At 42.0% G+C, this 12,046-nt stretch overlaps 1 protein-coding gene across 1 annotated transcript in view; it reads left to right on the top strand.

The window, feature by feature from the left end:
• Positions 1-12,046, top strand: part of LOC126288932 (Down syndrome cell adhesion molecule-like protein Dscam2) — a 412,211-nt gene that overhangs the window by 275,174 nt on the left and 124,991 nt on the right. The window contains exons 16-17 of the mRNA XM_049984899.1: positions 7,882-7,986; positions 8,071-8,209. Coding sequence (XP_049840856.1) covers positions 7,882-7,986; positions 8,071-8,209 — 244 coding nt within the window. The remainder of the gene's footprint in view (positions 1-7,881; positions 7,987-8,070; positions 8,210-12,046) is intronic.

Here is a 12,046-nt window from a genome sequence, read left to right as displayed (position 1 = left end):
GACTCACGCCCGGTACTCACAGCTTTACTTCTGCCAGTATCTCCTGCAGGAGAGCTTCTGTAAAGTTTGGAAGGTGGGAGACAAGATACTGGCAGAAGTAAAGCTGTGAGGACCGGGCATGAGCCATGCTTCAGTAGCTCAGATGGTAGAGCACTTGCCCGTGAAAGGCAAAGGTCCCGAGTTTGAGTCTCGGTCAGGCACACAGTTTTAATCTGCCAGGAAGTTTCATACAGTGCTGTTGATCCAATCCCTATAATTTCCAATATTTTCATCTGTTTTTTAATTTTTTTATTTTTTTATTTATTTTTTATTTTTGTGGAAATTGATAAAATGTACACACAGTGGTGACGATCAGTGGAGTAACAAAAAATGGAAGTACGAACAGCATGAACAGTAAACATCAAAATAAATTTGGACTATTGCCTTGAAACAACAGAAACATATAAAAACTGAGCTTCTCATATCACTACAGAAAACTTGAACACGAAACATTATCTCTGCAGAAATGCTGTGCATAACAGAACATTATTTGAAAGTCACAGAAGTCAAACAGCTGCAGTTAGAGGGACATGTATTCATAGTCACATTATTGTAGACAAAATATAAGGAAAGGGGAGTGGCTATATATACAACAATGTGAATGAAATTGCAACTTTAGTCCTAAAGCTTACTGCAGCAAATAACTCTTAGTCCTTTAAATCACTAATAGACTTGGTAACATACATGATAGTGTTTCTAGACCTCTAAACATTTAACTTTTTCAGAAATGAAAAAACACACACACACACACACACACACACACACACACATACATTCACACGAGCAAGGTCACCTCAAGCATACATGACTGCTGTCTCCATTTATAATGCAAGGGAGCCACATATGCAACATACGCAGCAATCCAGAGTGGGGTGGGGAATGTGGAGGGATAGCAGGGTATGGGTTGGGAGAGAGAAATCAGCACTGTCTGAAAGACCATGCAGGGACCAGATGGTCACAGGACAATGCTGCCAGGTGCAGCATAGAGAGGCTGTGTGGGAGGGAGGGAGGGGGTGGAGGGGGTGGCAGTGGAAAAGGAGAGAAGCAGAGGAGGATAAAAGACTGGTGAGTGCCTTGGAATCCTCACCCCTTTACCTCCTGCATCCTTACTCGTCACTGTTCATGTCACTTTCCTATACACTAACATCCCTCTTACCCGTGACCTTGGAACTGTTAAACTCTACCTTCCCCAGTGTCCTTCCAAACCCACTACCCATTCCTTATTCACCTTACCATTTTTCTAACTGAAAACCACTCTTCCATTGAAGGGAGGGTATAAAAATAAATCCACAGCACAGCCATGGGCACCTGCATGGCACACTGCTATGCCAACCTGTCTATGGACCATCTAGAGGAAACCGTTCTAGCCTCCCAAAACCCTGAACCCTTGGTCTGGTTCAGGTTCATTGATGACATCTTCATAATATGGACTAAGGGCCAAAACACCCTGTCCTCATTCCTTCACAACCTGCGCACCTTTTCACCTTTTCTCCCAAACGCTTTACCTGGTCATCCTCAACAAAGCATATCACCTTCCTTGATGTTGACATTCTCCTCTTCGGTGGCTCCATCGACAGCTCAGTCCATACCTGTATTTTAGCAGCTGCCATCCCTTCCACACCAAGAGCAGCTCCAATACATCCTGGACAGCCATTGACAGCGTGTTTTCACTGACAAGAACTCCTCCAAACTTAGTTCACAAACAGATTACCTGTGCCATATCCTCACACACCCCCAATCGTCCCACCACCCCCAAGAACCACCTGCAAAGGAGCAACCCCTTCATCACCAAATACCATCCCAGAATGGAACTTAACTATTCTTCATCAGAGTTTTGATTATCAATCATCATGCTCTGAAATTAGGGACATCCTACCAAGATACTTTCCACCCCGCCTATAGGGGTGTTTTGTTGCTCACCCAACCTCCACAACATCCTAGTCCATCCCTTTGCCACTCTCAATCCCAACACCATGACACAGGGATCGTATTCCAGTCTGTCACAGGCTTACCCTGTCTTGTCAGACTCCATGCCGCCTGTGAAAGCAGCCATGTCATATACCAGCTCTGCTGCAGTCAGTGCACAGCTTTTTATATTGCTATGACTACCAACCAGCTGTCCACCAGGATGAATGGACACCACCCAACTGTGGCCAAAGGGAGAGTGAACCAAACTGTGGCACAACATGCAGTTGAACATAACATCTTGAGAGATAGCAGTCATGTTTGCATGAGGCGCACTTGCTTGTATGAATGTGTGTATATTTTCCTGTCTCAAGGAGAGTTTGGCTGAAAGCTCAATGTACATTGCGCTTGTGTGCAACTCATCATCTCAAAGTTAACAGTGAGTAGCAGTCTACACATGCCATAATACTGTTGAAACTCCATCCTTGACTTTCCATCATTAGATAGTGGTTCTAGTAGTCTATATGCCCTCATCACGGAATTTTTTAAACTCCGTGAGGCAATTAAATGGAGTATTATTAAGATATAGTACAAAAATATCAGAAGCTATTGTGTGTAGTGATATTGAAATTGATTTAGTATCAAAGGCTCCTACAGTTAATGATGTCCATCTTTGCTTTGATACCTACAGTAACATTCCAAACAAGAACAAGTGGTAAAGCTAGAGTGATTGATAGGTTATTTCTTAATGCAACTATCTTTCGTGAAATAGCTGTGAACCTGATAATTAATGATTTGTCCAGCTGTCATGGTCAGATAGCAGAATTGTTCACATCAGTTAGGCTAGAAGGTAAAAATATAGATTTACATAGTCATAAATGCTTCCTTAGTTACACTCTTCAGAGAAAGGGAAGAAGTTTACCAAAGGCAAATATTAGATTAGAAATAATTCTTCTCTAAAAATATTCTTACAATTCCATGAATCAAGTACTTCCTTACAACAGATGAGGGATAATTGTTCAGGGTTTCTCTCATAAGAGTCAACAGGTGCTTTGTCTCTTGTGTTTCAGCAGATATTTGCAATTTTGTTCTCACAGGTGAACTAGAGTCAGTCCAAACAAATGTTGCTCATCTTGTCTTTCACACAATGCCCAGCATTGTTGGAAAGTGTTGCTTTGTTTCCAATTACAAACAAAATTATTTTAAAGTGGAATTTTACATGCTTATTCAACAGAGTGGTCCCAAATTAGTCTAGTGCAATATTCTTTTTACCAGTATGTATTAACAAGGACAGTAAAGCATGAAGAATAATGAATACTCCAGCAGCGACACTACCGCAGGCCCCTGTTGAGTGCTACTGTCATACAGAAATGTGGTGCTCAGTTGCTGCTAGAGTTCTGATTATTCCTCATATTTTACCATTCTTGTTAATACACACAAGTAAAATGAATATCTTTGAAATGAGCACATAGAAGTCCGATTTAAAAATAACTTTGTTTGAAACGGGAAACAAACCAACACATTCTGTCAACACTGGGTGTTGCATGAAACATGTGATGAGCATCATTTGTTTGGGCTGACACCAGCTACAGGTTGCAAAAACAAATTTGAAAATATCTGCTGTAACACAAGAGAAATTGTTCATGATGACTCTAAGGAGAGATACCTGGTACATGGGATCAAAGTATCAGGCGCACAGAAGAGTATGAGTTGCACTGAACGCAGAGGACTCATTTCAAAATTATTTATACGCTGCACTGTGCTACAATACACACATGCACTTCAGAATATGCAGAGTATTATCTATACAGGATGTCCAGGAGGAACGGTCTGAAGCAAAAAAGTCTAGTAATCAAGGGCTCTAAAAAGCATATCCCACAACTATTATGGTAAGCATTTCAGAGCTCATTTTTGCTAGGCATTTTTTTCTCATTTGATCCACACTACCTCCTCCCAAGATATGGAAAGCAAAGAGCTTGTGGTAAAAGAGATTAAGCATTTAGAGTCCACATTTATTAGATTTTTTTGCTTCAAATAATTGTTCATGTCATATTCCTGAATACTGACCATTCCTCAGTGGCTCATGGTGTGGTTTCCTGTAGTCATGTCCTAGTTCATGAACCACGCGCAACGTATGAGTGGCCAAGTAAGTGGTCCCGACAGTCGGGATACCAGTTACTTTGGAATAAGGCTGGGCATCTCGGGCATATTCTGAGTTGTGGTCACCTTTGTGCTCATACGGCAAAGACTACCAAATCCACTGGTTAGTCCCTCAACCATTAGGGGTAAAACTCAATGGGACTCAGGGCAAGTAAGGCTAGCAACCTGCTTCCCCGATACTTTAAATATGATGCTGGCAACAATCAGAGCAAAATGCCTTGGACCTTTGGAGGTGACGGAGTCCCACCTCTAACTGACAAACCAGGGACTCCTAAGATACAACTGGGCAAACAAATGCTAATGAGATGGGGAGCTATTAATATCAATGGGGGCTACCCTGGGAAGAAGGTAGAGCTGGCAGAAGCTGCAAGTAAGATGGGGCTGGACGCTTTAGCTGTTAGTGACATTCAGGTAAGGGGTGAGAAAGAAGAGGAAGTGGGAGAATACAAGGTCTACCTGTCAGGAGTCAAAGCAGGAATAGCACAGTGGGGTGTAGGGCTTTACATCAGGAATAAATGGAACCTAATGTAGTTGCAGTAAGGTATGTAAACGAACAACTGATGTGGATAGATTTGACAGCGTCTAGCAAGAAAATTAGGATTGTGTCAGTATATTCGCATTGTGAAGGGACAGATCAAGATAAGATTAATAGTTTTTATGAGGCACTCAATGACGTAGTTGTTAGAGTAAAGGACAAGGACAGTGCTCTGCTCATGGGTGATTTTAATACCAGGATTGGAAATCGAACAGAAGGGTATGAAAAGGTTATGGGTAAATTTGGAGAGGATATGGAGGCCAACAGGGACGGGAAACAACTGTTGGATTTCTGTGCCAGTATGGGCTTAGTAATCACAAACTCCTTTTTTTAAACATAAGAACATTCACTGGTATACTTGGGAAGGCAGGGAACCAGATCTGTTATTGACTATATAATAACAGATCAGGAATTCAGGAAGGCTGTGAGGGACACACTTGTATTCAGGGGATTCTTTGATGACACTGATCATTATTTAATCTGCAGTGACATTGGGATTGTGAGGCCGAAAGTGCAGGAGGTCAGGTCCATATGTAGGAGGATAAGAGTGGAGAAACTTCAGGATAAGGAAATCAGGCACAAGTACATAACAGCAATCTCAGAAAGGTACCAGTTAGTTGAATGTAGTCAATTACAGTCATTGGAAAAGGAAGGACAAGGTACAGGGACACAGTACTAGAAGTGGCTAAAGAATGTCTTGGAACAGTAGTGTGTAAAAGTAGGATGAAGCAAACAGCTTGGTGGAATGACACAGTCAAGGCAACCTGTAAAAGGAAAAAGAAGGCGTATCAAAAATGGCTCTACACTAGAACTCAGGTAGACAGAGAAAGTTATGTTGAAGAAAGAAACAAAGCCAAACAGATAATTGCAGCATCCAAGAAGAAATCTTGGGAAGACTTTGGAAACAAGTTGGAGACTATGGGTCAAGCTGCTGGAAAGCCATTCTGGAGTGTAATTAGCAGTCTTCGAAAGGGAGGTAAGAAGGAAATGACAAGTATTTTGGACAGGTCAGGAAAACTGCTGGTAAATCCTGTGGATGCCTTGGGCAGATGGAGGGAATATTTTGAAGAGTTGCTCAATTTAGGTGAAAATACGATCAGCAATGTTTCAGATTTCAAGGTAGAATGGGATAGGAATGATGATGGAAATAGGATCACATTTGAGGAAGTGGAGAAAATGGTCAAAAGATTGCAGTGCAATAAAGCAGCTGGAGTGGATGAAATTAAGTCCGAACTCATCAAATACAGTGGAACATCATGTCTTAAATGGCTACACAGGATAATTCAAATGGCCTGAGAGTCGAAACAGGTTCCATCAGACTGGACAAAAGCAGTAATGACACCAATCTTTAAACATGGAAACAGAAAAGATTGTAACAACTACAGAGGTATCTCTTTAATCAGTGTTGTGGGTAAAATCTTCTCAGGTATTGTTGAAAGGAAAGTGCAAGTATTAGTTTAGGAACAATTGGATGAAAATCAATGTGGGTTTAGGCCTCTTAGAGGTTGTCAGGACCAGATCTTTAGCTTACGGCAAATAATGGAGAAGTGTTATGAGTGGAACAGGGAACTGTATCTATGCTTTATAGATCTAGAAAAGGCATATGACCGGGTTCCTAGGAGGAAGTTATTGTCTGTTCTACGAGATTATGGAATAGGAGGCAAACTCTTGCAAGCAATTAAAGGTCTTTACATGGATAGTCAGGCAGCACTTAGAGTTGATGGTAAAGTGAGTTCATGGTTCAGAGTAGTTTCAGGGGTAAGACAAGGCTGCAACCTGTCTCCACTGTTGTTCATATTAATTATGGATCATATGTTGAAAACAATAGACTGGCTGGGTGAGATTAAGATATGTGAACACAAAATAAGCAGTCTTGCATATGCAGATGACTTAGTTGTGGTGGCAGATTCAATTGAAAGTTTGCAAAGTAATATTTCAGAGCTATATCAGAAATGTAAGGACTATGGTATGAAGATTAGCATCTCCAAAACGAAAGTAATGTCAGTGGGAAAGAAATATAAACGGATTGAGTGCCAAATAGGAGGAAAAAAGTTAGAACAGGTGGACAGTTTCAAGTACTTAGGATGCATATTCTCACAGGATGGCAATATAGTGAAAGAACTGGAAGCGATGTGTAGCAAAGCTAATGCAGTGAGCGCTCAGCTACGATCTACTCTCTTCTGCAAGAAGGAAGTCAGTACCAAGACTAAGTTATCTGTGCACTGTTCAATCTTTCGACCAACTTTGTTATATGGGAGTGAAAGCTGGGTGGATTCAGGTTACCTTATCAACAAGGTTGAGGTTACGGATATGAAAGTAGCTAGGATGATTGCAGGTACTAGTAGATGGGAACAATGGCAGGAGGGTGTCCACAATGAGGAAATCAAAGAAAAACTGGGAATGAACTCTATAGATGTAGCAGTCAGGATGAACAGGCTTAGATGGTGGGGTCATGTTACACACATGAGAGAAGCAAGGTTACCCGAGAGACTCATGGGTTCAGCAGTACAGGGTAGGAGGAGTTGGGGCAGACCAAGGAGAAGGTACCTGGATTCGGTTAAGAATGATTTTGAAGTAATAGGTTTAACATCAGAAGAGGCACCAATGTTAGCACTGAATAGGGGATCATGGAGGAATTTTATAAGGGGGCTATGCTCCAGACTGAACGCTGAAAGGCATAATCAGTCTTAAATGATGATGATGATGATGATGATGATGATGATGATGATGATGACCATTCCTCATAGGGCATCCTTATTTGTATGTATATCACACTTCATTTGAAACAGACTTATTATTTCCATTAATAACATCACAAAACACATTTTGTGATGTGTCTGTGTAAGCATTGATCCAACATATATAAGTATGGTACACTTGAAGTAATAAGCAAAACAAGCTTTGTCATTTTTATGTACACCAGTCGACTCTGTGAAAAATTGCATATGGTGCCTTGATAAGATAGAAAAATTGTTTGTACTCTGTAATGAAGATGGTCATCATAGACCAAAATTAATTACCTGGAATAAAACATTGTGGTCCATAAATGGAATAAATTTATAGACAAGCCATTCCTGGATCAGTGTGGTGTGACTATGTTGCAACATGTTCGTTCAACTATCTTCTTGCCTATCTTGAAGTCTCTTCTTAGAGCTTCTTTTCAGTAGATGAGCAATTTTAAAAAATAATTAGGAAGAGGAGTTTTTGAATGGAAAATTTAATTCTAATTTGGCTTTCCACAGCCTCCTATACCAGATTCTTGGAATGGAGACATCTTGGGCTACATTGTCCACTGGAACATTCATGGTTCTCCTGTACTTGTGAATAACACTACAAACAAACATATTGTAAGTAATATATGACAGTCTCTTCATACAACAAGAATTAATGTTTATCATTTTTCTCATATTTTCTTTTGAAACTTTTCGCAGGTCAGAGGTTCAGCAAGTACAGAGTTACGCCTGAAACGTTTGAAGAAGTTCACCCGATATAACATATATGTGCAGGCTTTCAATGCTGTAGGATCAGGACCTAAATCTGCACCTGTTGCCGTCACAACTCCTGAAGGAGGTCATTAGTTTGCTTTAAGTTTCCAAACCATTTGTTTAGAACAGTCTTTTATCTATCGTGCCGTAGTGTACACTCAAAGTGAACAAATTAATGTGTCATGTAAAAAAAAAAAAAAAAAAAAAAAAAAAAAAAAAAAAAAAAAAGTGTGGCAAACACAAAGTGCTGGCATACTGTAACTGTGAGTGTGTGTGTATGTGTGCTATGAGGAAAATTGATGTTTATAATCTAAGAGAGTGCATTTATTTCTGGTTTATGTGTCTATCCACTGATAAACACCGCCTTAACCCATTCCATTATTTGTTTCCCATCCAGGGTTTTTCATTATTTTATCAAACCCACCATCAAATATAAACCAAGAAGAAGTAAATTTCTTTCTTTCTGAACCATGAGATCCTTTGTTTCATTGAAGTCGGAAAGGTAGAGGAATTTAACTTAATCAATGACATATTATTTCAACCAGGTCAAGCAAGACACAGCAGGAGATAACGGGTCGAGAATGCAGACAGAAACATTGCCATGTAGGCATACTGCTGGTCTCTTGTCAATAGGACATCACACTGCCTTAGAACTGCATATGCATACCAGTATACTTAGAAGAGAACTTGACAGTTGCAGAAGCTTCATTTGTACGTGGATAATGTTAGAGAGAATGTCCATGCTAGAAATAAAATTTCAATTGCTGATGACTCCTGCATTTTGGCCTTTCAGCTATCAAATGCTACCTCTCCCAACATCCTTCAGCCTCCAAACTCACTATATCATTTCTCATACAACTTACTAACTTTATTGTAACACAAAAATACTTCTCCTCTGAAGGGAAAGTATACAACCAAATTCACAGCACAGCCATGGGCTCCCACAAGGCATCCTCTGATGCCAAACTGTTTTTGGGTCATCTATAGGAAACCTTACAGGCCTCACAAAATCTCAAATTCCTGATATGGTTCAGATTCATGGTGATAGCTTCATCATCTGGACTCAGAGCGAGACACCTTATCCTCATTCCTTCGTAAACTCAGCACCATTTCTTCCATCTGCTTCTCCTGGTCCTCCTCAACCCAGTGTGTCACCTTTATGGTTGTTGATGCCCTCCTCTCTGATGGCTCCATCACATTAAATCCACCAACCACCAGCAGCACCTGCATTTTGACAGCTGCCATCCCTTCCACAACAAAAAATTGGTTCTGTACAGCCTGGCCTGCTGGGAATGGCATATCTGCAGCAACAAGAACTCCTTTTCCCAGTATGCTGAACATCTCATGAAGGCCTTCACAGATAGGCACTACCCACAGACCTAGTCTGCAAACAGATACCCTCACATACCTCCAATCCTCCAACCACCCCAAAGAACCAGTTACAAGTGAGTGTCCCATTTGCTACCCATTACCACTCTGGACTGGAAGAACTGAATCACATCCTTCATCAGGACTTTGGTTATCTCTCACCTTGCCCTGAAATGAGTGGCATTGTACCCAAATCCTTTCCACATCTCCTAAAGTAATATTCCATCACCCAACCAACCTCCACCTCCACCTCAAAGAGGAGCTAGAAGAATTAGGTTTCAGTGTCCGAGCAGTTTCCCGCATGAAAATTCCATGCACCAATAACCAGGCCCATCTGTTTATGGTTATCCTGATCAATAACATAGAAAACAGGAAAGTACTCCAGCTGAAAAGCATTGTGAATGTCAATGGGAATGTCCAAGTTAATCCCTGTGCCACTCCCAACCCCTTGCCAAGGTGATCATATCCTTGTGGTAGACTGAGGTGCAAGACCTGCCCAGTCCACCCAAATGGTACTCCCTAATCCAGCACTGTTGCAAGTGCGAGTTATGGATTCTAATGCAAAGAGTACTATGTCAGAAATGCAGCTTCAGTCACACACACAGATAATACGATCCATAACTCAGTGAGTGTGGTGGTCGGGGGCTTGCTCCCAAGCACAGTAGCATGAGCTTCAGATGTAGGAGGAAGGCCACTGTCGTACCCTGGCTGTTTTCTGGTGGTACTTGCTCTGTGCATTGTCAGTGTGAGTGAAAGCTGTGTCACAGGTGAAACACCTGTCTTGCATGCAAATCGTGCAGTTACTAGCTGCACTGGTGTCTCAGAGACCTTCTACCATCACAGAGGGGTCAGTGAAAGTCTGGCATTCCTGAAGGAGTTAATCCTGGCTGGGAACCGGACAGATATGGAGATGGATGTCACTGCAAGGGGACAACCTGGCATGGACGCATCCATGAGGAAATGCTCCAGTATTGTCTTCTGATGAGACCTCTGAGAAAAAGCCTGCTACCTCTAAAAGTAAGGTGCCTAAGGTGCACACAGAGAAGAAATTCTCTGCTGTGGGTACAAATGCCAGCAAAGATGACCTCCCCACCGAGGATCGTTTCCAAGTGCCAAACAGGAAGCACACTGCCAGGGGAGCTGCGCTCACACAGGCACAGCCGTTACAGACTGCAAACAGGTACGTCACATTCACTGACATGCCAACAATGTCATCAATGCACAACTGAGTAGATGAAAGACAGCCGCACCTCCTCCCATTGAATGGTCAAGAAATTTTATGAACTTTCAACAGCTCTTAAATAGTGTGGTTCCGTCTAAGTCTTCTGTCATGATTAAAACAGCAGGCTCCAACACTTTCAAAATCATAATAAAATCACGTGAAGATTATGATGCAGTTATGGGTGTGGCTAAGACCCAAGGTCTGCTGTATTATACCCAGTCATCTGAACTGCTCGAGGTAGTCTTCAGCAAGATATTTTTTTAAAAGGACCCAGTCCACCTCAAAGAGGAACTAGAAGAATTAGGTTTCAGTGTCCGAGCGGTTTCCCGCATGAAAATGCCATGCACCAATAAACAGACCCAACTGTTTATGGTTATCCTGATCAATAACATAGAAAATAGGAAAGTATTCCAGCTGAAAAGCATTGTGAATGTCAATGGGAATACAAGTCAAAAAATTTCTCAGCAAGGGACACAGGGCGTAATGTTTTTGGTGCTGAGGCCTAAATCATGCAGATAGGTTCTGTAATACGCCACCCAAATGTTTAAAATGTGTTGGGCCAGAGGAAACGCCCCAGTGCTGAGTGCTGCAACTTCACCCAAAAGCATGTTGCTAGCTACTGCAGGTGTGACACCTTCCGAAAGGCAGACGCTGAGCAGTGTGTCTATAACAACCCAGCCAGACATGTTACTCCTGACCTTAGTAATGTCATGAGGGGAAAGTGTACCACCCCGCCCCCCTCCCCCCTAGACTGTACCAGCACAGCCTCATGTGGAAAAGCGTGGAAATTGTCATTGCTCGGGCCCCGATGTAAATCACATTGGCCAGTGGGCTGAAACAATTGCCGCAGACTCCTTCGCAAAGGAAGTTGTTAGCGGGTACAGAATAGGGAATGCCCAGCTGCCTCCACTGCTACTGAAGTCACCAGTGGGCATGGACCAAATAGGGAATGCCCGACTGCCCAACAGGCCATAGTAGACGTTCACGAGAATGGGCCAGAGAGGAACACACGTGACACATTAATGCCTCTGAAAATGAGGACAGTGGCACAAACTATGATGACTTAAGAGATGGGCTCTGCTCTCATTAAAACAGTCAAAGAGTTGCTCCAGACTCTTCTCACCATCCTTGGGATGGCAGTGCAGATGGCTCTCGTGGCCAATAATCAACAGGCACACAGTTGCACCATGCCTAATACAGTTTATGGTTTAACTGTATGCACATAGAATGCATGCACCGTATGTTCCCATGTAAAAGAGTTCTGACAGTTCCTTCATGATGAGGCATTTGACATCTGCCTTGTCCAGGAAACCTTCTTAAAACCTGGTATCC

Source organism: Schistocerca gregaria, chromosome 1, assembly GCF_023897955.1.
Source record: "Schistocerca gregaria isolate iqSchGreg1 chromosome 1, iqSchGreg1.2, whole genome shotgun sequence".
Classification (NCBI taxonomy): Eukaryota; Metazoa; Arthropoda; class Insecta; order Orthoptera; family Acrididae; genus Schistocerca; species Schistocerca gregaria.
This window is presented reverse-complemented; position numbering and strand designations above follow the sequence as displayed.